The sequence below is a fragment of the Poecilia latipinna genome, unplaced genomic scaffold, assembly GCF_001443285.1.
Source record: "Poecilia latipinna isolate Pla-1442-1.1 unplaced genomic scaffold, P_latipinna-1.0 Scaffold1857, whole genome shotgun sequence".
NCBI classification, from domain to species: Eukaryota; Metazoa; Chordata; class Actinopteri; order Cyprinodontiformes; family Poeciliidae; genus Poecilia; species Poecilia latipinna.
The window spans coordinates 31,199-58,585 of record NW_015114473.1 but is presented as its reverse complement, the minus strand read 5'-3'; the positions used below and the strand labels follow the sequence as shown (position 1 = coordinate 58,585).

The 27,387-nt window shown below is 37.6% G+C and overlaps 1 protein-coding gene across 1 annotated transcript in view; it reads left to right on the top strand.

The window, feature by feature from the left end:
* The first annotated feature begins 581 nt into the window (after window positions 1–581).
* The window catches only part of ppp3r1a (protein phosphatase 3, regulatory subunit B, alpha a), a 29,713-nt gene continuing 2,907 nt past the window's right edge, over window positions 582–27,387 (top strand). The window contains exons 1-4 of the mRNA XM_015014897.1: window positions 582–867; window positions 11,118–11,157; window positions 25,660–25,836; window positions 27,225–27,284. Of these exons, the coding sequence (XP_014870383.1) occupies window positions 865–867; window positions 11,118–11,157; window positions 25,660–25,836; window positions 27,225–27,284 (280 nt within the window). The 5' untranslated portion in view covers window positions 582–864. The remainder of the gene's footprint in view (window positions 868–11,117; window positions 11,158–25,659; window positions 25,837–27,224; window positions 27,285–27,387) is intronic.

Genomic DNA, 27,387 nt, shown 5'->3' with positions numbered 1-27,387 from the left:
ATGATTACTGCACAAGCACCCCTGCTTGCTTGTGCAGACCCCAAAGATTAGCCCACTCTTAGGAAGTTCAGACATTCGTAACTTTAAGTTATTTTGGGGGGTTGAAAACTTTAACCAATATGCTGGGTGTGAACCATGTGCCATCTGTAAATCAACTCAGGGTTTGAAAGTGAGAAGTGGAACAAATTTTCTCGAGGCTCATCTCAGAGAAGACAAGGCCACCCTGCGCACTAGGGGGTAACTTTTTCCTCAGAATATTACTTTAACGGTTAAAACAGGGTTCATTTTTGTGTTTCCCTATTTAAATTACTTTATTTTACAGAAATAAACAAAAACAAGGTTAGAAACCAACATATGAAAAGTTATTTTCAAGAAATATTATTTTACAGGGTGTTCTAGTTTTGCGATAAAGTTTGGGGAAAATATCTCCCTGCAATGTGGAGATTCCACCACCAGGAGGAGCCCATGAACAAAGCTGCTTTGTGTGTAGGACATAAAATAAAAAAAACATGCAACTTGTAGTACCCGGATGTACAGTACTGCCGCACCTCCCCCCTTCTCACTCTCCCTCCGCCCCTCCGCCACCGCCTGCTTGTCAAACCGAACCTCCTCCTCCGCTTACTGTCCCCTCCCAGCGGCTCTCACTCCCTTCGCCACTGCAGTGAAAGCCTCGGTTACTGAGAGAGACGGCGAGGAGAGTCTGAAAGCTGGGTACAAATCCAGGACCAGACCTCTGAAGAGGCACTACTACCGTGTTGGGTTTTTTTTTTTGTATCGTTCCGCTCAGCTCGGCGGCCCGCTGACTCTTCCTGTTTCACCTCTTTTCCGTTCTCATCGCCTGGATTTCATCATCCGACCCGCAAGATGGTAAGCAGCAGAAGCAACGACTCCTATTTTCAGCCTCCGCCGACTGGTAAACACACCAGCTGGCAGGCCTGTGCTCTAATGTGTCGAATAATGTGGCGTTTTCACAGCTTCTTTTCCGCCATGAGTATTTCGCTTTGAGTGAACGGTCGAGAAACGTCGAGCTTTGCGAGGAGGAAACGCTTTTCTTCCCCACTTTTGGCTCCAATACCCCAGGGCTCTGCTGACAGTAGCCTGCAGCTTGTGGCCCAGATATTTCTCATCCTTTCTCGACATAGCCCACACTCTTATTAGCAACCAGGGCCTCGCAAATTAGTTTTAGTGACATAAATACCCGCTTATTGCATGTGGGTTTGCGGTTAATTGTGGCACACTTTTACCCACCGAGCAGAAAAACTGCACCGACTAGTCATGTAGCGGCAGTGCTGTGCATTAAATAGAAAGCGCATTTTATTTCCATATAGGAAGCACGACGCTGTATATGAAACTGCTGTATTATATAATATTACTGCATATGCTTTGAATAATAGGTTGGGGCTTTTTAGAGTCAATTTACAACGATTTATTTTTAGGGAAGCTGACATAGCAGGCCATAGGATTGCTACATTGCCACACACCGCCTGCTGTAGTAACCATCAGGCAATCTGCATACTTGAGATCATTTGAAAATGCATTATAATCATAAACATGATGATACTTTAATGCTGCATTAAATATATATATATATATATATATATATATATATATATATATATATACACAACAATGCTACAAGCAGTCAGTGAAATACCAAAGAGCGTGACAATGACTGTAGTGTGAACGGCTAAATTAGCAAGTCGACTATTAAAAAGGAAATGGTAAAAAAAAAATAATGTAGGGCAGCGGAGATGGCTCCATGGTTCTGTGGGATGGAGGGTAGGTTTTGGTCAGCAGGTCCAACCATTCAGAACCTGAGACAATAGCATCTAGGCCTCAATCCATATATGTTCAGCTGAGATGCAGGGAATAGTGCCAATAACCTCTTGAGATACCTTTTTAAATGGCTGAAGAACATGGCGACAAATTTCAATGTCGTCTTGTTCTCGTATTTTATTTTTCCAAGTTGAGGAGTTACAATAGCTTTCATTTTTTTGTGGAACACACCAATCAATATATTTATTTATTTTACCTTTGAATGAGTTCTGATCTGTGATCAGCATGCCAGATACTAAAGTCACATATTCTTTTCACCCTGAAAACTAAGAACTTGATCTGTAAATCTGTCAAAAAAACTTGAACTTGTATGCATTTTTTCAGTTTAATAAAAAAAAACCCCCACAAAAGTTAGGGATGTATTATTTAATGCTTTCATGATATAGTCTTGAAATTCCCTCATTTACTGTTTGGGAACAGTACAACACTGAAGTTGAACTGGACTATTTCCACACAGTTTCAACCTCAGTTAAGTAAAAACAAAAAAAGACGAGTACAATTTATTTGTACAGTTTTATTTATAAAACTTTACATATCTTTGCATTTAACTGCCATGTAGATCATTTCACAGAGGGTCAAACACTGACGCTACAAAAATGCTGAAGTTTAAGTGGATAATTTTTACACTATTTTATCACAAATGGAGGAAAATGTTTCAGAAATCAAAGTGTTTATAGAATATCAGTTTAGTGTAAAACAATTCAGGTTGGATTTCAGAGATTTTAGGTATTTTAAACAAAAGATCTCCCAAGGTAGCTCAGATTCTAAAAAAACAAACAAACAGTGAAATAATGTCTGTTAGATTAGTTAGCCGAGTCAGATTTCATTTTTTTACTATTGCTGCTAAAGTATTAGCCGGCATAACTGAAATGGTTTCAGTAGGCCGCAGCTAACATGGTAAGACTTTCAGACTCTTCAGTGCTAGTCTTTACATGTTTGTTCACGGTGAGAAATAAGGTACAGAAAATGTCGCCGTATTCTGCCTGAATCGTCCTGAAGTGGGCACATGGCCCCAAAGTGCATCTGTCGGTGCTCGCACATGGAACTAGTTCTACCGTGGAGGACGAGCTCTGCTGTTTTTTTTTAACAGACTGCATTTAACTCGCTGGCAGATGATTGAGACAATACGGTTCAACCAACTTCCTGTGGCGCGACGCAGTTATAAATAACTAGACTTCGTGTTTTTGCCGTTTGTAGATAAGGTTTTGCATGGACAGTTATTTGTAGATGACATCATCCCTGGTGTGCCAGGTAGGCGTGGTTTGCAGGCTATTTTCAGAGGTGAATCAGCTGGGGAACACCCTGGATGCTCCGTTAAGATCCACCAGTGCTAGTGGCAGATGCCGGTGTGACTAATGCAAACATTAGTTGTTCGTCTGACAAGATGAAATTATTGTCCAACATAATTTAAAAAGTGATTCTGCTGAATGTAATGAATTCCAGCTGGTGTATTCGTCAGCAGGTGATCTAAATAATATTTCCACTTTACTCTTTTTATGTCATAAATGATATAATAATAATATATTTCATTTATAATGCCCTTTATATCTTGAGATCTCAAAGGGCAACATTGGACCCAGAATTTCACCTACAGGGGAGAGCTGGCAATTGCATTGCATGTTATTGGATTACTTTGTGCAAATATTGAGATGTCATTGGCTGGTAAATATTTTTCAGTGGACTGATCTTATGATCTTTTAAAGAAACTCTTGTCATACACATGTAATCAGAAGTTTGCTTCAAAATGTACATTAGGGTACAACCAACAAGTGATTAACAGGCTGTCGAGCAAAATAACAACTAGCTATATTTGTTTAGGCTGCATAAATGTATAAAACATTGAGAGTGGGTCGTTATAATAAAGATGAACATGGACAAGGAAAAGCTCAAAACATGAATAAGGTCACAGAATCATGTCTGATCTCCACCTGACAGGTCAGATGTGTCACCGTTTCACCATGAAAAGAAGGTCAGATCTGCATATCACAATGCATTATTACTGTCAGTGGTTTAGACACCACTGACAGTGGTTTAGACACTGTCGGTGATATTTTTTGATCCTGTTTATCAAGTAGTTAAAATTGACTAATTTTAACTACTGGCAGGTCATAAAATTCATTAAACAAACAAAAAAAAAAAAGCAAAAATTAGTTTGTTTTTAGTTTTACCTGCTCAGCAAAAAACAAACTGTGTATATTATTAAAGATCCAAAACATAAAAAAAGGCTTGGACTGTTGCCTTGATAAAAGGAAAACAGACAATTTCTAAAAAAAAAATTTCAGCCACTTCAGGCATCTATAGAAAATATGAAATATAGACTCGCACACAAAAACACAAATTGATTCTAACCAAGCTAAAATAGAAATTCATGAAGGAGCTACATAAACTGCACGATCTAAAAGTCTGTACATTTAAAACTGTCCTCCTCTCTCTGTACAATCTTGTTTCAAATCTTTACTACCAAATCTAAATATTGCTACTTTAGATATTTTATTTTCTCTAAATTGTAAATGACACCGACCCAGTTTTTGCCTGTGTAAACGTCAAAAAAACTGGGAGAAATTAAAATCCAAATTCAAATGGATATTGACTTAATCCCTTTAAGGAGATTTTATTCATTCAGTCATTTCAGTTCATTTATGCAGCGCCAATTCACAACAAATATCGTCTCGAAACACCTTACAAAAAACTCAATTCAATCCAGTCAAACACTTTCTAAGTCAAATAAATAGATTTCAATTTGATCCTTTTTTTTATCAAATAATACAGTCAGGAACTACATGTAAATCAGTGATAAATTTTTGGTGCTGTTGCTTTTTGAGCTTCCTTGTATTGAAAATGTCATTGTTCAATAAAGCATCTACCCTTAAATTCACTAACATTTAAGGGTAGACGCTGAGGCTTGCACATCGTTCAGCCATCTTATTGTTTGTCTTGGATGGATCTATCTCTGCTGCAAGGCTAGACTGGAGCTAGAGCCTCGCAGTTGCTAAAGCACGTAGTGGAATGATCTGATGCTAAGGGGACCATATGCTGCCTAGCAATCAAGCGCCACCCACATACGGATTTAGCTGTAGCTAATGTAAAAGAGATAAAAGCCACAGAGAAACTCCAGCACAAGTGATGATCAACACGACGTGATCCACGCTGCTCTTCCCAGCCAGCCTACTCAATCTGGATTTGTCTGTCCTCGCTGACTGCTCCGCATCTGCAGCCTTCAGCGCTGGAGCCAGGCGTCACTGGCACGGGCTGAAACTCTACGTCACCAGTAAACAACTATTTGCAAATATTTCAAGTACCATTTAGCAGGTTAGTTGAGGTCAGCCTGTCTTCGTTATGTCTGGTTTACAGCAGGACATGTCCAAGTTTTACAGACGGCAACTAGGCCTGTCACAATAACCCATTTTACAAAATATGTTATTGAGACATAAATTGTCACAATAACAGTAAATTGTCCCAGAAGTTATTGCAATAAACGATGATATTCTTGCTTTGACACCATTTTCAAGTGATACAACGGCAATGGCATAATAATGCAAAAGCACTTTCTCAAAGATCAATAATCTTTAAATTTTAATGAACATTTAACACAGGTACCAAAGACATTTTAAATATCTGAGAATAAATAAAGAAAACAGAAACAAACAAAAAAAATGAATTATGAAGACTAAACAGAACTGTCCTTCCAAAAAAGGGGGGCTAGTTGAGACCAAATCATCAAACTGAAGACTTTTGTCTTCCAGATTTTGGTAGAGAGAGAGAAATAAAAACAATAGATAAATTATATTATTAATTTATCATGTGATTAAGTTATTTGTTGTGTATTATGACAGGCCTAATGGCAAAAAGCAGAACTTATGGAAGGTTGATGGGTTTTAACTGGATCAAATTAGCATCTCTAGCTGCCCCTGCTGAGGACAAACTACCTAAACAATCTGCTGAAGCAAAGAAATGCTATATTTTTCACTTCCTGCTAAATATGTTGTCTGTTGTATTAAGATGTGCAACATAAACATTAAAACCAAAAGTAGATAAATTACTGTATATATGGTTTCTTTTAAACTGGTATACCTTCTTAAATATGTTTTTAAAAATTCCCTAACAAAACTATTCGAAGGGGAAATGAAATGAGCCCCGTTCTAAAATCAGTAGCTGTTATGTGGACTTACAAATGATCCTTTAACAAAATGCTAGCATAAGTGCTCAAGTATCTAATAAGTCTTTTAATCAGAATGTTTGTCTTCTAACCTAGTTCTTGATTAAAAAATACCGTTTTCCTCTGATACTCTGATGCGTAACTTGACTGAGACAGCTGGTTGTTTGGTTGACAGCATTATGAGGGCTTTAAACTCTTTGTACAAAGGCTTGAGTCAGGCCAAGTAACGGTTGAGAGCTGGGGTTCCTTCAGGCAGCTCAGATTGTGCTAATTATTTTTTTATATTTTCTCCTAAAACTGCTGCAGCTTAACACAGAGAAATCACACATACATCCACTAACAGAGACTTTAACACTGAAAACACATCCACACATCAGGCTCAGAAACTGAACCGGAGGGGAGAATTTGCATAACCAAAAACCTTTCTGAAAAGGTTCTTGGTTATGTTGCTAACCTGTGAGATTAAACATTTATTCAGACAGGCTAACGGCTATAATTCCCTGCTGCTTGTTTTTCTGTGTCCCCCCCCCATCTGTATAAAGAGGAAAAACGGTAAAAGTAACTTCTGTTTAAAGAAAAGCAGAGAGCCCATATCTGCTCTGACTCTTTAACTGGTTCAGTCTATCATAAAGCTCTCCCGTAAGCTTGATATTCTCAGACATGGTTGTGTGGGGGCGGCGTGTAGTTCTGTGATCCCTGATCGAGAGAAATGAGCCGGGAGAAAATTCTAAACAAATCAATTTGAGCTCTCATGAATGTTGTGGTTTTAAGTCGGAACTTATTTACTTCACTTGAGTACAAAACAGATGGTATACATATCAGCCTTGCATATTAGGACCTACAGTACGTACTTGTTGGTAAACAGTACTTGTTGGTATCGTGTCGTAATATTGTGCAGGAATATTACAGAGAAATGTAAAAGTTGGGTTTCCCCAAACATATTGCCTCTGACTTTGTTTTCCTTGGCTGTGCTGTAATTGTATCAGGCTGGTACTCGACCATAAATGCTTCATTTGTGTAACTTTGAAAACTGTGAGCCAGACTAAACAAGTATACTGGCAACCCTCACGTCTACATTGTAATCGTACTTTAATAGCGCTTTAGAAAGGTAACTGAGGCGGATTTCTGAGACAGGAGTGGAACATTTTCCTACCGCAGTTGAGATGCATTGTGTGGTCTTGCCCATTGTGTCTTATTCCATTCAAACCAATAAACAGAGCACCAACGATTAGATTAGGAGACTAATTGATGACTTTCTCCTTGTTTATTGTACAATGATTTCTAAGCGTTGTGCTTGTGTATCTACTGCATTTTATTCATGTTTTTGACAAGTACGATTTTTTTCTTTTACTTCCAGGTTTTTTTCCATTAACTTTTACAGTAAAAAAGTACCTTTCCACAGCCATTAACCATTTTTAGTTTTATTACACAAGGACCTGGAAGTGTTAAATCTTAAGATGGGATGTGGAGCTACAACCTGAGGTTATCACATTCTAACATCCTACTTGATCAACAATATCCATGTCTATGTGCTATTTATAGTTGGACATTTTTGCAGGGACATTAAGTAATGGAGCAAAATATTAGATAAATGTACTTTCAAAGTAAACGTGTCTTAGTTATTAGGGCAAACAACTTAAGGGAAACACATTTTATGCAACCCATAATATCAGTTCTTTAAGGGGGAAGCAAATAAAATTGCTGAGAGGTCAAAATCAAGCATCCCCCCGTTCATGTTGTAGTTCATTTTACCGTGACCCCAGTTGGGGTAAACAGTTTGATTTCTTTGACAGTATTGGAATATTTGATGACTAATGCTTCTGTATCTTTATAGCACAATCTATTAAAAGGATGAAACAACTTGCTGGTAGTCACTTATTTCCTGCAATTTTGATTTGCCAATTTTCTTTATTTTATTTTTTTAAAAAGAGGAGAACACAAAGGTTCAGAAAAGTACTTCAGCTCTGCAGCCGCATGCACTGTAATAGCCTTTCATGTTACGAGTCCTGCAGATCTATAATTAGCCGGGTTTTTGGGTCGGCTGCAGTGTTGCTACTGAACCAGCCACTTTGCCAGACTCTTCATTATGCAAAACGTGTTTTGTGCGCATTGGTCTAATTGATTCTGAATGAAGCATGCATTATTGATGAGCAATCTAGTCCATCCCTCCCTGCTGCTGTTTCTCTCCATGTATACAGGGAAGAAATTCATGCTTTTTTCCTTTGTTTCTTTTTTTAAAATTATTATTATGCCTTTTATCCCATCTGAGCATCAAGTGCAATGAAATGGTTTGTCACAGGAAGACATAGCAAGAGTTACTCCTTGATGGCCACAGAAAGGAACTAACGCCTTGGTCAATAAACCTGTAATCCCTCAAACCAAATCTCCTTTGCCCTAAGTCTCTTTACCTGCAGAGACCCTGCAGTTTGCATTTAAACGAGAATGAACGTCTGGGTTGTAGTTAAGAGTCAAGCTACCCAATGCTTATTTAACCTCTGTGTTTTTTAGCTTATGATTAAAGCTTTATTAAAATTACATGACATATAATGAATCACTCTTGGTGCTCTTCCCTTGTAAGAGTTCATCCGTTGTCCTTGTAGAAATGTAGGATATTGTAGCTTACTGAGCTCTGCAGCAGGGAGAAAAATAACAAACCTAAGGACTTTTCCCTGTTCAGATCAATAAAGTATCACATTGCCACTATGACAGGACAGCGACGACAAAAAGACACCCAAACGCGATACTAGCAGTGCTGTGCAGCACCAGTCGAGCTACTCCAAAACTTCCCTCTCTTGAACTGGCTGTGCTCAACCAATGTGAAGCAGTTTCAGAGGAAAACCATGTACATGTCAACCATTGATCTCTGCGCTGACTCCACTCTCCCTTTAGGGTGTCAAATGCTAAGGCGCTCTCCTGGTTAATCCCGTCTCACTTCTTTCTCCTTGTCGCTCTTAAAATACCTCAACTTGTGTGTGGCAAACCCTTCCTCTTTGTTACAGCACAGAGTTAAGCTGATATGACAACTTTTTGACTCTGTTTTTGTTAATTTGAACTGCTTTGGCATTTACGTTGGTTCAAACGTTACTTGATTGTGGACCATTGAGTAAAATCGTTCAAAAGACTGTTCAGCTGGAGTGGGGAGCTGATGTCTTGAAACAAAATGTTGTCCTTCTTTAGACTTAACTGATAGAAACGTTCAACTTTGTTGCAGATTTGGCAAATAGAAATTTGCTTTGGCAATCCTTGGAGGAGCGATCGATTGCTCCCTGGCCTGTTGGATCTCTTACTTGGCTTCGGGAATGCATCCTATCAATTCTACCACTTTAGTAAAGGCTTTTCTCATTGGCTTCCACACAAAAGTGTTTGGTCTCACTCTGCCAATTATCCGACCACCTTAGTTGACACTGCAGTCGAATGTAATGGGGATGCTGCTGATGTGAAGGTTGAACATGAGCCAGAATTTCACAAAAATGTTATTTCTGTCGAGAGCCTCGGTCTTGCTCCTTAAGATTGGGTACAGTATAAGTACTTGGCTTTGAAAAACCATCAATATATAATCCTGTAACTGTAACCCCAAATACACCTACCTGGAAGTCAATGGGTTCACAGGGACACTGGTGTCCTCATGACAGTTTTAAGCAGTTGAATTTGTTGAAATGTATTGAAAGACACATTAAGGCATTTCAGATTAATTGATACCAAACGCTGCGTAGCAGAAGTCTTTAAGGTTTCCAGTGCAAAATGCCAAAGGGCTGGAATGATCACCTTTCAGCACATCAAACCTGTTAGAACCTGTCTGAATACAAAGAATCTTATCAGCAGTGCTTTCCAACAAAATGCTATTACTATTAATGTACTGTATCCATCTTACAAATGCATTCAGAACTACTAGCAATTTTTTTTAAATTTTTGTAAGAAATTGCACACATGATCACTAACAGTTAATGTTTAATAATAACTACACACATTTAATAATGTTTTATGTGGCTGTGGTTTCGAATGTTTTGTTTTTTTCCAGACAAAACTTGTTGTAAAACGGCAAAGATGTTTTTGTACTTTCACAATTTCATAACTATTTGAAAACTGTATTTTCTGAAAGCAAAAGGCTTGTAAAGTTTGCCTTAAGCCACCCCATAAGGATGAAATAGATGTTAGAAAATGTTTGAGCACTCGTCTTGTATGTAAAACATTCCAAAGCAGATGGCAGTTGTGTAGCATTATTACAGAAATGGGACATTGCCAGTTCACGTTGCACTGAGCTGACACAATTACCTTGGTGTAGTATATCTATAGGATGTGTTAATAGTGACACATTCATTGAGCTAATTGAATTAAACTGCAGGGTAAAGATGACATAGTGTGGTAAACACATTATTTATATTCTCATCAGACTTGTTGATGCTACTCTTATGAAAAGCATGTGCCTCGTCTGTGTGTGATCATGTTTTTCTGACGCACAATTGCACCAAAAATGTACATTTGCATGTAGAAAAAAAGTGAAATACTACACACAGATGCTAGGGAATAATAAAGCTGTTGCAGTGATTATTTGTTGATTAAAAAGTAAAGTTTATATTTCTTTGTCCAAGTAACTAATAAAGTGACTAACTCAAATTAGAGTTTCATGTTTCTGTGGTTCAAATAGTGAAGTGAAGAGGACAAAGCACCCGCAGGGAACCTAATTAGAGCAAAAGCAAACTATCTGAAACTGAAAAAATAACTTTTCACACCACTTAAAGCGTTGCTCTCCATTGTTTGACTTTAGTTTGTACCTATTATATAGGTTCCAAATCAATAAAATGGGTTGAACTGTATACCCTATCTTTTTTTTTTTTTTAACAGGAAATATTACCACCCTGTTCATCAATCTTTGGTATAAAGCAAATGTTCCCCTTTTGTTGCATGGTTCAGTGTACCAGGGTTTACCAAATGAACTGTAAAATCAGCAGGGCATGTGATTGCTTCAACATCTGCCAGTCTAACCACCTTAATTAAATCTGAGGTTTTTACATCTTGAACAACAAGTGAAGAGGCAAGAAATGTATAAAATGAAAGCGTACCGTTTGAACTATAAGCTTAACTTTCAGTATTATTTTGGCTAACTTTTTCTTTCTTTATTTCTCAGGGAAATGAAGCCAGTTACCCCCTGGAGATGTGCTCACACTGTAAGTACTTTTAATCTTTGCCTCAGCTTGATTTATCAATTATAATAATATTTACAGCTTCCATTGGTTTTATCTGAAGGGCTGATTGACAAGAATATAAATATTTTGGTTTGTCTGGGACAAAGGGAATATTTTTATGAAGAATACTTGATATATTCATATATATTTAGTTTTACTACAGTTCCTTCATTACTTGACCAGCTTACTTTTTATGCCATCAGTTCCTCTGCATGACAGATTGACCTTAACATTTGTATCAAGGTCAACATAACAATATTATTAATATCAGATATTGACATCTGCCCAAATACCCACATCGATGCGTCTGTGTCACCTTGTGTATTATTAGCGAAGCCTGAATGCAGGGTGTTTAAAGAATGAGCTGATGTTTATTACAGTACAAGCAGTTCTTTGTGTGTGTGCATTTCGTGACCTTATGACCTGTATAACTGTGATTAACTTTAGTAGCATTTTACTAGCTTAGTTTCTTTTAGAATAGTCTATTCAGTAAATGTTAATTTCTTCAAAAATATCATGGTTTAAAAAAAAAAAAAAAAGAAAAACAAATCAACCCTCAGATATGAATTGGTACTGAAATTTTCCATCATGTTAAATCTCTTTTGGTTTAGATGTGGAAGGCACCCTTCCTGTCTTTGCCTACTCCAGTTGTTATGTAACTTCACACAGCAGACTGACACTTTGCTCAGTATCTGCAGAGCACACAACCTAATGTAATGTAATATTGTTTTACTGTTGATCATCATGGATCCAGATGATGATGTGCATTTTGCCACCATGTTGAAAGCAAACGGTGTTGTTTTACTTTTGTGTTTTTTAATATATTGAAGCACAAAATTGTTGAGTAAAGCTGAGAAAATTATGAAATGCATTTATTATTTTGTTAAACCTTTACCTTCTAAGTCTACAATTGACTAATTATACCGATTTCTGGTAATGGAATTGGTATAGTTGGCAATAAATCAACATTAATTGATTTATTATTGTTTGTAATCAATCAATCAATCAATCAGGAAGAGTTTTCTAAATTGAAACTATTCAATCCCTTCATGATGACAATGTTAAGTTCTGGGTTTTTGCGCCTCACCCATGAGCAAACATCTACCATTCACTTAAATTCTCCAAAGCAGCCACAGAGCGTCACTGAGCCATCACCGTGCTTCACTGCAGGCAGTAAGTCTTGCTACAGAACTAATAAGTCAGTGTTTCAACTATCCACCTCCTCTTCCTCTTTCTGCCACTTCCAGGTAAAATTTTAGGGGATTTTCAGGGACTTTTTGAATCATTTTTCCTTGTTTTGGCAATTTAATGGCGTACTGAACTTCTTGGACAATTTTTCGACCATATTCCTAACATGCAGTGAAATGTTGCAGTCAAGAGTCTTTCTTCAAGCAGCGCTGGAACAATTCATTTGTAATTTTGTGCTCTTACAAGGAAATCTGCTCAGGGAGTTGAATAATTTTGAGGCTGTTGGAAAATATAATTTAGTGCTGAGTATGGATAAAATCCTTCTATTTGCTTTTCTTTCTTTTTTTTCTTGGGTAATTTGCTTATTGTCCAATATTGAATTTGCACATGGGTTTGAATAATTTAGATTCATCTGTAATACCTCTGTTTTTGTTAAAGCATCCTCTTTCTGCTGCAGAATACACTCTTTATAGTTGGATATTGTTAATAACCAGCTTAAAGGCTCCACTGCTGCTTGTGTTAATGAGCATGCAGATGGTGGCTGGTGCCTATGCAGTGTAGGTGGTCTTTGGGGACTGCAACTCGGTATAGATTGACCTCATCAGTCATTCACACCATCAGTAATTTTTACATCAGGGCTTTGAACATAGCTGCAGAGACAGTTTTAAAAGGCATGTAGGAGGCAGAGGTGTGGAAAAACATCCTATATTCTCTCAAATGGTAATCTTATGCTGTAACATTGATCAGAGCTAAGGAGCTAAGTTTTATTATTTTTTTGTTATGATGTAGTTTTTGGATAAAGTTTTTTTTATTTTTTTATTGGGATTTGTAAAACACTAACTCGACTTCCGTTACAGACTTAGATGATGCCACATACTGTGCAGAATTATTCATACCACTTTTTTTTAAATCTACATTTTATCTGTGAAGGTTTCAGAGTATTGGAGAACATTTGTTAAACAAATATTGATTATGAAGAACCAAGTAACAGAGAAAGGTCTGATGTATAACTGTTGAGAAGTTTAACGCAAATGAGGATTTTATTAATCAATTAATCTATAGATTATTCTGACAATTGCGTATGCAAATAAAATATTGTGGTGTAGTACCTACTTAAGCTAGTAAAATAAACATGTGAGAGAAAAAACACTCTTTGGTTACTTTAATAAGAAGATATTTTACTGTTTAAAATGCAGTGCCACATAAACATCACTTTTAGACTCAAGTTTGTATGTAAAGTATGAAAACTTTTTTTAAATGTAAAAACGAATGAGAAATAAAAAAAGCTAAAATACTTTTTTAAAAATAAAATATATCATGTATAAGAACCGATTATCAAATTTTTATTTTTTCACTTCCTTATTCTTCATGCAATGTTAATCAAAATATGTTTCCTTATAACAAGCTAATTTCTACACTAATAGTCACAGATAAATTAGTTTGTTTTTTTCCCCAAGGAGAATCAAAACATCGCCTGTGACCTCAATGAGCATGTAGTGGATATTTCACGACATGCTATTGTGACACTTAAATTCTGTTTTGCACTACACGTCCCAAACTGTGTTATTTTTTTATTTAGTTTCAAGTGATCCCACACTTTTATCTTTTTTTGTCTTTCTTGGCGATGCTTCCGTCACTCGCCGTCTCCCTGCATACCTGCTAACAGCGCTTAGCATTTCCTCCCCAGCAGATTGGGGTAACCTGTCAGAGTTGATGGGAAGACATCAGACAGATGAGGGCGTCCATGCATCTTTAAAAACGTCTTAAAATCATCTATCTCAAATTAAGGCCTTGAAATGTCTTAAATTCATTGAAAGCTGTAGGTTGGTCTTAAATACATTAATAACAGGTCTTAAATTTTGTTTTTGCAAGACTATTTAATCGTGTTTATTCCATGTACGCCTTTCAAGCGGGACTTTTCTGTCCAGCAAATGTTTTGGTCACATGCAACCATCTCCATTGCAGGGCATGACTTACATACCCTTGCTAGCTAACTAGCAAGCCAGCATTCTTGCATCTATCTTGGGTAAGTGCAAATTTATCGTCAGTTGGTTGGACAAATTTTTGTACATTTCTTTTGACATGTATATGTCTTAAATTCCATCCATAACGGTCTTAAAAAAAGTCTTAAATTTGAGTTGGTGAAACCTGCAGAAACCACAATCCTGAAAGAAAACCAGTTGGCAGCTGTAAAAGACTTACAGCTTTGGTTTACCAAAGGTAAACCAAACTTTGGTAATGGTTTACCTTCAAACAGGACAGTGATACAAAACATGCAACCTGAACTACAGTGGAGATCAAGGCGGATCAGTGTGTAAGAAGGTTCCAGTCAAAGTCTAGTCATAAATCCCACATTGCTCTCTCAAAGTTTAACGAGCAATGTTTAGTCTCCAGATGCTCACTTAGCAACATCAGCACATAGTTCTACAGAGTGTGCTTCTGGGGCTAAATGCAAATTCACACAAACATTTACTTGACATATTTGAAAGCCCATTCATTTTGTTTTTCTTCTGCTTCACATCAATGCTCTTTGTGTTGGTCCATCACATCATACAAATAAAATCTCTTAAAGTTTGTACGTGTAACATTGCAGAATATGCAAATGTTGAAAAAATAGACACTTTTTCATAACTTTTTGAGAGTGATATGTCTTGGTAAAGTGAGCAGAGCTGTGAAGAGGACAACACTCTAGCTTGCCCATACTTAGTGGGGGACAGGACCTTGGCCGGCCTGGCCTTCCAGGCATCCCTCCGGATTAGGCCGCCACAGAGAGGAGGGGGGGATTCAAATGAGGCATGACTGAACACTCAACCAATAAAGGCTCTGACCATTCTGCTTTGAAGTTTTATTTTTTATTATGTGTATTCTTTTCTCTCTCCATGAGCTTTGCTGTAACTTCAGCAACTAGCCGTGCGCCATGACTAATTGTTCTTAAATGTTCTGCATGAGCCTGGAAATACAGTTACTCCAAGTTTAGCAAATAAAATAAAAACACCAGATTTTTACATCTTCCTATTAAGAGGGTGATTATGGATATCTTTGAGTTTCAAACCAAACGGATAAATACTGAAGGTATCGTTACATAATTTCTACATATTATGGATCTTTCTCTAATCTTTCATGTTTCTTGAAAATTCTTACAGAGATGGGTGATATAAACTTAATGCTTTATCATAATATTTTGTGGTACTACTGAGATAACATTAAGTTACAATAACTATACATTACTACTTTTTTAGGTAGTAATGTAAGACAAGATACAGCAATTGTAGTCCTATAAACACAAATGCTAATCTTGAACAAGATACCCACTAGACACGTAAAGAAGTGATTTGTGTCACTAAGCTTCACAAGGTAGCTGTATTTTCAAATTTACTGATGCTTTTCGTGAGCAAATGGTGGAGAAAATAGAAAAATCATCGATCATGATAATATGGACAGTTTTGGGGGTTCAAAACATCAGTAATTGGAATTTGTGGCATCAAAATTTATCGTGATAAATGATAAACGATACAATAACCCCTATGTCCTTGTCTTTATTTTGACCGTCTCGGTCACCTCTCTAATCAGCAGCTGTTCAACTTCTCAACTGCTCAGACAGGCAGACCCTGACTGTGAACTCCAACAAGTTGGAGAAATCTGTCCTTCTGCAGGTTAAAGTGACGTTCACCAATAAATTCTTGCCATCAGTCACTCCCTCCTCAGCTCTGTGTATTGATGTCCGCCAGATAAACGTGAATATCTTCTTTGCGCTTCACCTCGATTTGACTGATTTATGTAAAAAGTGGGAGGAGGGAAGCTTTGAAGGCCTGCTTTTGGCGGCGCAGTACTTGTACCCTTACTGACAGAATTTAATAGCCCACTAGTAATAACATGCATATTTTGGCATAAAAGACGCACCTCCACACATTTCCAGCACACACTTTGCTTAAAAGCATGCCCACTCATAAATGCACAGTGCTTTGACAGAAACGCAGCAGCGCGCTTCACAACCACCACGGCTCGGGCTGCGGCCATCCAAAATAAAAATAAAACAGCAGGCAGCTTGTTGGAGTTCCTTGTTGCTAGGGGTTTCCCTGAGGGCGGGTGGGGGTGAGCCACCGACTGAGGGGGGTTGGAGAGTTGGGGGTTTTCTGGTGATGGAACTGCTATAAATACATGCCATCAATGTTGTGCCCTGCTGTGTCCTCAGTTCGGCCCATGCAAGCAAACTGTATGTTATCAGAGCAGTCGGCACAATCAGCCTAATGCACAAAGTGCTAGAGCTGTAGTATACAATCCAGGTTATACAGCCTGGTGTCACCGCTGGCCTGTGTGAGATGAGACTTAATGTGGCTTTATTTAGCCTCAGAAATGGCCTGATTCTGAAATCCAGGGTCTGCTCAGTTCAAGCCAACTTAAGCCAGTCGTTTGGTTTGAATTTGAACTCTTCTTATTGAGTTCCATGATGGAGTATTCGGTCCCAGCTACAAGAATTGTTTATTTTATTTTATTTTTTTAATAATAACGTAGTCATGATAACAAAACAAAAACATATTTTTACTTGACGACTTCTTACAATTATGAGACATCATTTAAGTAAGAAAAAACCTTGGATAATTTTTTGCTTTTGTGTCGGCGTTCTCATACATTTACTACGTTCTTCTAATATTGCAACTTTATTCTGGGGATATTCAGTTGTAGTATTTGTATTTCTACTTAGATGCTGTACTATTTTATTCTCGCATTACTACAACAGTATGTTTCTAATATAATGACTTTATTGTAACCAACAAAAAAAAATCATTGTGAAATGTTTTTGTAAAACGCAATGGCGGCATTGGGCGTGCTGACATCACTCTGAACTATGGAAACATAAGGAGTGCATTGGTGAAAAAAATCCAGATTTTCTAAACATTAAATCTTTACAAAACAAAAATTAGATTAATCAATAAAATCGACTCATTGCCCAGCCATATGTCAGTTTAAAATCTTTTTAAACTGTTGAAATTGAAAGACTTCAACCAAGTTAGCTACTTTGTCTTAGTTTGCACTAAAATATGCACTAAAGTTTCTAATCTCTGGTTTGGTTAAAGCCAGAAATAAAGATTGTCATGGTCACCCAAATGGAGAGGGAGAGAGAGCCTTTAAAGCTGGGTTTTAGTATTCATTTATTTTTTTTTTACTTGACATTTTGAAATGTCTTTTGGAGCTTCTGTTAGCGATTAGCAAGATTACCTTGGCTATCATGATGAAAACGACAGACCTAGAAAAAAAATGGCTAGTGGTGCTTTTCTTTGTCGAGTTATTATATATATAAAGAAATTGTTATAAAAAATGGTTATGAATTAGATGATATGATCGTAAAGTTAAAAAATGTAATTTATTAAGGTATTTTATATAGATTTGTATAAAAACCATTCGTTTTGTCCGTGCACCATTAGAAGTTTAGATTCTGTCAACCTGAAGATAAATGCTCTGTTTTAAAGGTCAAAGGGCATTCTCGTATCCTTTTTCAGCCTCTAGTTCATTTTAAATCAAAGTTACAATCGGACATTTTTAAGTTTAGATGCCAAACAAAGCATCCAAACTCCATTTGTTGCTAACTTCTACAAACATCAAGGTATATAGACAGTTTAGTCCAGATTTATTATAGATTCAGTTTTAGCTAAAATCTGACTTTCAAACAAACATACACATAATAAAACCCAACTAAATGGAGATTCTGGGCTGTTAAAAATAAAAAATAAAAAATCTAGTTTGGAATCTGAACATGGTCAATTTTGACAAGTATGTTGTTTATATTACATCCTGCCTCTGTGTCCTTCAGTATGATTGCTACACCCTCGTTTACTCAACCCAACCCTATTATGCTAATTGGCTCAGTGTCATGTGTCAAACCCATGTAATTACTGGGCTGTGCATGTAACCTTCTCATGTTTACCCACCGTCATGCCTCATCTTGGCTGCCCGGAAAGCCACACAGAACGAGGCTGTTATTTTCAGTCACACTGCAGCTTCCATGTTGCTTCCTCTTTCCAACGCCCATCTCGATTCAGGCCGGCTGGCCGCTAATGGAGTCACATGTCTCCATCAATGTGCAGGGTGAACTGTTTAAGGGCTTAGCATGCTCAGGAGGACGCAATCATTAATGACACTTTTGGGAACAATGAGTTTTTGTTTTTTTTTGTTTTTTGTTTTTTAATAATTACTCAGAGAGTGGAAATGGATAGATTTTCTGGGTTCTGCTTTGTAGCAGTTGGGCCTCGGATAGCTCAGCTGTTTCAGGGTTATCTTGCTGATTCGGGAGGTAAATTATCAGCCAGACTTCCAGACAACTTGCAGGGGTCTTCGTTTTGTTACCGTCGCTTTTATAATAATATAATAATGCAGTAAAAACGACTCATTCTCAGAGGCCGGCGCCATCTACATACGTGTTTTCATGCATTCCCCTTCTGAACAATTGTTTAAGTGTTCCTTTTCAGTCTGTGTCTGCGTTTAAATGTGTGTGGATGTGGGCTACCTTGGGGGCTAATGGGTTCCCGTTGCCTAGTAACACTATTGTGGGTGCATACAGCATTTATGAAAGCGTGTGTGTGTGTGTGTGTGTGTGTGTGTGTGTGCGTGCGCGCGCGCGCGCGCGCTCAGTGTTAGACTATATGAGATTATCATAATCATCTCACAGTTACATCGGGTGTCCCTCAGAGCTGCTCATTAGCATGGCGGTGTGAGGAGCCTCTGATGATGCAAACCGTTCCCATTTCTTCTTCTCGCGCTAAATGAAATCACAGCTTTAAACGCATCATTCTGGCATGTTTTATAACAGATTAAGCTTTAAAAACACTTTATAACGCAAGATATCTTAACATGCGTGTCTCCTTATATTTCTACATTTGACAGCTTATACATGTCGAAGCGTCATAAATCCATCGTGTGTGGCTGAAGTGTGAATTCTTACGCTGAGGTGAAAATCACATCCGTCTTTCTCCTCAGGTTTATGTAGGAGGTTTGCGATCAACGGCGGGGTCCATTTTGTGTCTCGAATCATTGAGCCTCTCGTTTCCTCGGTAAAAACCAAGGAAACGAGGCGACAGCAGACCACGAATGCATACTACTGTATTAGTCACTTTCTTCTTAACCCCCTCCTGCTTTGTGATTTTTTTTTTCTTTTTTTCTGTAGCAGGTGTTGCAACAAAAAAAAATCACAGAACATCTCCTACCTTTCTTGGCTCTCACATCTAGTTGTCACCTTTTCATCAGACTTTTCTGCAGGAACACAGCTGTCTGTAAAATTCAGACTGCACTTTTTTGTTGTTGTTGTTACTAGAAGTTATTTGAAGCTTTGACTTTTTGTGGGATTTTCTCTGCATTCAGCAGGAGCGCCGCCTCACTTCTAACCCTGATGATAAAGACTTTGAGCTTACGTTGATCACACAGTAGGAAGAACTTGCATAAGTGCATCATGTGGTTGTAGTCGAATCAGACATGCTCATGTTTTCCTCTCTTAGCCATCAGCTGGTATATTTGCCAATTTCTTTTTCCTGCCATAGTATATTGTTGAATTGGTAACCGTAAAGTATGAACTAATACTGTACACGCAAGATATTTTAACACTGCTTTTCTCCAAAAGAGATTTTGCTTATGTAAGACCTAAATATTTAAAATACAAAATGGTTTATTGAGGCCCAGTGATGAAACATTAATTATGTAAAAAAGTAAAAATAAAAGTGTATAATGGCAATCATCCTCTGACTGAATGAGTTTTACTTCTGTAGTTCTTTTTGCACACTTGTATTCAGGTACTTAAGCTCATGACAGTGTTGTGGTCTAATTAGCTTCCTGTTGAAGATGTTGGTGACCAGATTGTAAATTATTCTCAGTGCCATTTATTCTTATCTTTTTAGACATAGAGGTTTCACAGCAAAAGAAATGAAGAGCTACATTTTCTTTTGAAGAATGCAGATTGGGTAGACAAAATACCAAAAAGTGGTACATAACATGCTATTGGCTGCTGAATCCAGTGGCACTATTTATTTTTCTTGACGCTGATTGGCTGTACTCAAAAGAGCAGAGATAAGGAAGGCAATAGATGTTATCATGGCAGTGCTATGATGATTTCCTCTGGGCATATTAAAGCCTTTTAAGCTCTTTGGTGTTTATTAAAATAAGCAGTTTTAAGAGTCCTTTAAGGGTGTCTCATGTATTAGCAGATTCTGGCTATTTGCAGGCATTTGTGGTTTCTAACCTTGATAGATCTGGTTTCAGGTCAGTTTGATTATGAAAAAGCTAAAGAGTGACCTTAGCTCAAGTTTTCTGGGTGTTTTTAGTAAAGACTTTTTGTTCTCAGTAGGTGTTGAAGGCACTAACGGCACCGCATAGGGAGAAAAACTTGAACCCCTGGTTTTGTAGTACCTGAATGAAACGTCATGTCTGTCAGTAATCCTAATAAATCACCTGCATTCTTCACGACTTTGACACCAAATCATAAAGCCCAGATTTCTCTATTATCACAACTTTATTTCCTTCCAATCACTGTTGCTGTTCTCAGTCTAAAGAGGCTCAGAGCCTTTGAGCTGCTCCACCTGCAGTTTGCATGACGCCAGATCTTCTATTTGGCTCTTTAGTGCCTCATGCCTCTGCGTCAGTTTTTGCATGATCATAGTTACACAGTAAATATTAAGTTCACTGGAAAAGCCAGGCTTTTAAAAAACTGAAAAAAATGGCCCCATTTGCCAAGTTTTTGATGATGTTTTAATATTGTGCTAAGCTAACTCAGTTTAGCGCTAAGTTAACTCAGTTTAGCACAAAGCATCTTGATATTGTCCTTCATTCATGGCCCCACCAGATCGTGATCAGATTGTCCTCTTATCTTTGACTTCCTCTATCACATTCATGTAAAAAAAAACAGTAACATGACAGGTGAAATTTGTAGTTATAGAATATAAATCAAGCACAGACAGACATAAAGGGTGGAACGATTAATCGTGATTAATCAATTATTGAAATGATTGTCAACTAATTTAGTGGTTAAGTGGTTAAATACAAAGAATCTGAAGAACATGATAATTTTTTATTTGATTGATAAATTGCCTGATTAATCTAGAATAATAGATTACTAAAATAATTGTCACAGTCAGATTTTTTTGCAGTGGTCATTCGAGGGATCTTTTCAGTCCTATTGTTAACAAAATAAGCCAGCGCCCCTTCCTGAAAACGTTGTGGTGTCGTAAACGCAGCATATCCAGTGCTGTAATGATGAGCTCCTCTTGGCTGAGCTGGCTGCCATGTGGTTCTCTGATGCTGGCAGACATGAGACTTGTTGGATTGAGACTGAGAAGGGTACTCGGGCTGAGAGAAGGCAGTCGTCTTTGCTGCCATGAATAATACATGTACCTACACTCTTGGCAGCTTCTGACATCAATGAGGGATCTGGCCGCTGTGCTCAGATGTTCTCCGCTCAATAGCTGTATCAAAATTTGCATCAAACATGTTGTAGGGCTTTTTTTTTTCTTTTCTTGTCTTTCTCATAGTGGGCTTCAGTGCATCTCTGAGCCGATGATGTTGCACTAAAAAAAAGCGGTTAGATTTAAAAGACCTACTTTGTAGGCATATTTGATTAACATATTTATTTATTGTACCAACTACCCTAAAGATTTTAGGTACTGTTGATTCATTAATTAAAAAAGAAAAATACTGGTAGTCTTTGGTAAGATGTAGCCAAATAACTGAAGTTATTTTAAGGGAGGAGGGGCAGTTTTTATCTTTTCAGAAATTTTTTTTTAATTCCTGCATTGTTCTCACATTACGGTTAGATTTACGAAAAAAGATACAGAATACTAGAAAAGAACATTTAAATTAACATTCAAATAAAAAGAAAGCGTTCTGGAAAAACTCAAATTCTCAGAAGAACTCTTGTCAGCTGAATTCTGCTTTATGTTAAGCCAACCATACTTTTGGAAAGCTTGGGTTTAATTCTTATTAATTGAAGACTCACATTAAAATAGCAAAAATAATAAAGTAGCCATGCTGTGTTCAGGGCTGAAAACAATTGGATTAATCACAATTAATTGACATCAGCTAACTTGGTAATCAAATGATTAACGAGACCACAGAGACTAACAAAGTAAATTTGCAGATTGAACAGTCGGCGTAGTAATTAAGCAAAAACATTAAAAGTAAATACATACTTTTTTCATTTAAGAGAATAAAACATCTATGAACTAATGTCCAACCCAGAACTCAAGTGGCACAATTTTAGCTTCCCTTGTACAAATTCTGTAAAGAAAACCTGCTTTTAAGAAGTAAAGAAGTGCTTTTTCATCTTAAATGTCCATGACTTGAAAAGCTTATGGACTCTCGCACCTCGGGTCGGAAAAGGACACGTTTGGCTGTGCGGCAGGCTCTCCTAAACATGGCTTTGATTTACAATACTAAATCTGTATCTGTAACATTGATACTCCATGTACGGGCTCAGCTGTTATGAGCTAAGCTGGTGTCATCTGCTGTGAACAGGAAACGGGAGGCTGCTGATAAGAAAGTGTTTTGTGTCAAAGAAGAGCCGCTTGCTCAGCTCCGATAACCGGGCCTGGGGGGAAAGTAGCCCGTTTTAAAAGCGTGTGCTTGTTTGTGGATTTATTCCCTCTAATTAATTGAAATAATTTGTTGACCTCTCCCTATTAATAGTTACGTTTTATATGTGCAAATTTAATGGAAATCAGATACAGAGCGATGCATAGTAATTGCTACCAAATGCTCAAAGGAAATATATGAAACGAGGTAAAATAGCTGTTGTATAACCAACTGAATTCATCATGTTTTTTCAGCTGAAATTTCCCATAGTTTGATTAGAAATGTTGAGAATGTTTTCTTTGAGCTCCTGTTCTTAATAGATCTTGTTTTCCCTCTCCCTTTTAATAGTTGTTCTAATTTTAGGTCTGTTCCTTTAAGGATTTACGTTGTTGGACCAGTGACCCCATCTTATCTCTTCTCTTAGAGTTTAGTGAACTCAACGCTCCTCAATAATATTTCATACTCTAGAGCCATTTAATAAAATGTATTGCCAAATAATCTAACACTTTATTATTCAGGGGAAAGGAAATGAGAGGTCATTCCAGGCCACTGAACAGTGTGATAGGTTTACTTCTCTTGGCCGTAAACATAAAAGAATATGGTCCTAAAAACATTTTATTGGGGCTGGTGACAACTTGCGTGCTCCAGGTTTAGGAGTTTTCTTCGGATCATGCTCTGAACTATTGCCTTACATGACTGCTGGACAAGCACAGGATTAAAATAAAGATTGCTGCAGAATTGAACACTAAAAAATATTGAATTGCAACCTAATAAAAATAAAGAAAGACATTGGTGGCCTCATTTTAACTTTTGTTTGATTTAGAATGGATGGTGCCATGCCCACCATGTTTTTGTGCAGCTGTTACTGGTGTGTTAAAATAAACACAAGCAAACAAAGCTTAGCCTGGTGGGCTGACGAGCAAAGCCTGGTGGCCCACCAGACTTATAATACACTGGCGGAAACCCTAATACATCTGGCCAGTAGGTTAAACGTCCACTGCCCTTAGTTCCCTAGCCTGATCGCTTCTAGTAAATCATGGTGAGTATGACTTGAATGGGGAGATGGGTTGGTATCCAAAAGGAATGTACTTGTAAATGGAGGACTTGAAGAAGTTAATCTAATTGTTAGGGTTATTTATTTACTTTTAATGTTGAAAAGTTGATGTAGTAAAGTCATCAACTGATTCAAACTAACTTAAGTGACCCATCGGTATGAAAACGGGCTCAGCTGTCAACCAAAAGCTTCATAGCCAGGCTAAACGGATCCCAGTATCTTCTCAGAATAACTATAATTCTGTTTTTTTTCTTGCTTAGATTTTTCTTTCTTCAATGTATTCTCTTACGTTAGATGGACGATATGCTAAAGCTGATTTGTATTGTAGGATTCCCACTAAAACTCATGACTGTTGCAAATCGTCACAACCCCTAAAGCAAAGCCTTTTTTTTCTTCTTCTTCTTCTTTTGCCAACATTCATACAACAGTGCTCTGCTAACATCGTGTACCTGAAGGCAAATTGAGGAAAACGGTTCACATCGGACAAAAAACTGGACCCAAAAAAATCCATACACCGGGTGGCGGTTTTAAAAAATTTCCACCCGACTCTGAGTTTATTGCAATTTTGCCATCCTAAGTTTCTCCCTCTCAATCTGTCTTTCTCACCCTCTCTCATTCCTCCTCTCCTTCCTCCAACACATGCAGATTAGTCATCGAGCTGATGTAGCTGGATTGCTGAAACGCAGGCACCACGCACACCCGCCGTCCTGCGTCCCTTGCCTTGCATCATGTCAGAAAACAGCAGAGTCATGCAATTACAGCCTCTCCTTTTTGGTTCAGATCACATCTAAACGGCTGAGGCCAAAATATCAGCTTTGAACAATTCTCATTGTTGTCATAAAATGGACGTCACTAAATGGGATGAAATCAGCTTGGAAAAAGCCCCATCATGACTTCTTAGAACTTTGGCTTCATTCAGATTAGCCACACATATCTTTTTGAAGATCTATGCCTTTAGGGACCCAGCGTAGAGCACATAAAGTAATAGTTTGTGGTTGGCTAGTGTGATCATGTGACTGTGTGAATGAGCTTATATAGTAATTAACAGACCGCGTTATTGCTCCTGGATTACTCCTAGCTTATTGCTCAGCATAGCGACCTAAGAGGTGAAGCGTTTCCTTTATGGCTGGAGAAAAAAACACCCAAACGGCGTCTAATAAAAATGAACCACCGGCCGACAACAAAGGCTGTAAGTTTGCAGAATTCAGGTACAATCTCATAATCTTTCTTCTTGATTCTATTTTTTTTCTTTTTACTTTCTCTTGATTTAGGTTGAAAGCAGTACTTCTCATTTTGGGTTTCCTTAATGTTTGCAGTCTAGTAAGTCAGTGGTTTCAATAGTTGATAGGAGCATAACGAGCAGCTGTGGTGTGTGGTTCTGTGTCTTGAGGCCGTCTGTCGGGTCGTCATTGACCCGTTTGTAAAACTTGTAAGATTCATGACATGCAGGTTTCCTCAAGGGTGTCATTTGCATAAAAATCTAGTTTTGTTTCTGCTTGACATGCTTTCAGATCGGTGCTTACAGGCCAGTTTTTTGTTCCTTGTGTTCAGGCTGTCAACACAATGTCAATCCAACACTTTCACACATCGCAGCTCATAACCGCTGTGATAATCTAGAACTTTGGTCAGATGCCCACAAGGACAATGTCTCATCCAGATCCTTGTCCGTCTCTTTTCTTTTTCTCCTTGTTCAGTCGATGCTGATGAGATTAAGAGGCTAGGGAAGAGGTTTAAGAAACTCGACCTAGATAACTCGGGCTCGCTCAGCGTGGAGGAATTCATGTCTCTGCCGGAGCTGCAACAGAACCCGCTGGTGCAGAGGGTTATCGACATATTCGACACGGACGGGAACGGAGAGGTGGACTTTAAAGGTAAGCCACAGACCTGGCAGGAGGGTTTGATGCCCCGTTCTCAGCTCCAATATTATTGGTCTGTTCTTCGTAAATGAAGACACTAACGAGATGATTTTGAGTTTTATCTATTATGAGCTATGGTTTTATGGGGCTGAAAGATTTGTTTTTGCTTTAAATAGAAAAGTTTGCCTAACGTGTTTTTGTGGTTAAAGGATGCTAGAAAACAAACTGCACATCTCAAGAGTGTCAGGTGTTCATATGAAGGCTGACAGTAGAATCAGTCTGGAAAAACTCCTCAAGTTGAAAGGACAACACTGTTTTTTTCAGACCTTGGGTGTATTTTTTTACGTTTTAAACTCAACTACATTTGTTAACTGTATTGTTTTGGTTCTGTTTTTGATTTAGTGCAAATTTGTCATGCATATCATTTGTCTACAAGAAAAACTATTAGTATTCTCTCTGTTTATAAGGAAGAATTACTTTGTTAAAAAAATAAACTACAGAATAAAAAAGTAAAATAGTAGTAGGTCATTAGTAGTTTTTTTTTTATGGAAAGTATTTTCTCTTGATGTGCTTGATTTATACTTTAAATCAATAATTCCCAAATTCAAATTAAGAGAATTCAAACGAAATGTAACTTAATGTCTGCTTTTGGGTTGAAATTAATATTTTTGGTTTCTCCTCAAAAACAAACAAAAAAAGTCTGATCATTTTCTTCAATCAGACAAATGTACTTGGTCTTTATATTCATTTAGAACATTTTTGATTAACGTTATACCAAAATTCAATTCAGTATTATGAATCATTTCAAGATTGTCACCCTGCCCTGCTAGACCTCCACAATCCACAAATTACCAAATTTAAACAGTCTGTCAATGTATGACTAAGACGGGGTTTCATCTCTGCTTCCCCCTGACAGGTGTGTGGGAAAACCCTTAGTACAGCACAAATCATGGCTGTAGCACCTAATGGATGTTAAAATTTACAATAATCAGTTTTTGAAGCTGCAGAATATCTTGGTTTAACTAGAAACATGTGGGCTAAATTATCAATAAGTCATATCAAAACACAGCAAAGGGAATTTTATTTCGTCAGTAAATGATTCCCATTAAGTTTCTCTGTTAAACTTTTGACATTTGGTCCCATAATTGAAACTTGGGTGAAAAAGTTACTGTCCTTTAATTTAGTCTTTAAAATTTGAAAATCAAAAACTTGAGCAATTTGTAAAAAAAAAAAAAAAAAAAGTAAAACTGTCTTCCTGTGTTTGGGCCATATTTGTGTGAAATTATTCCCAGATGTGGGTCTGAATTGAGCTTTGAATTTTGTAGAGAAATGGTAAAAGATGTCTATGATGTTCTAGTGGAGCCTGAATTTACATACTACTTTTCTTTTTTTAATCTTCTCAGAGTTTATTGAAGGAGTCTCACAGTTCAGCGTCAAGGGAGACAAAGAACAGAAACTCCGATGTAAGTAAATCTGGCCAGTTCATCTTATCACAAAGCCATGCGTTTGCTTTGTTCCTCAAAAGGAGAGTTTTTATCTGTTTAACTTCACCTTTCTAATCGGGGC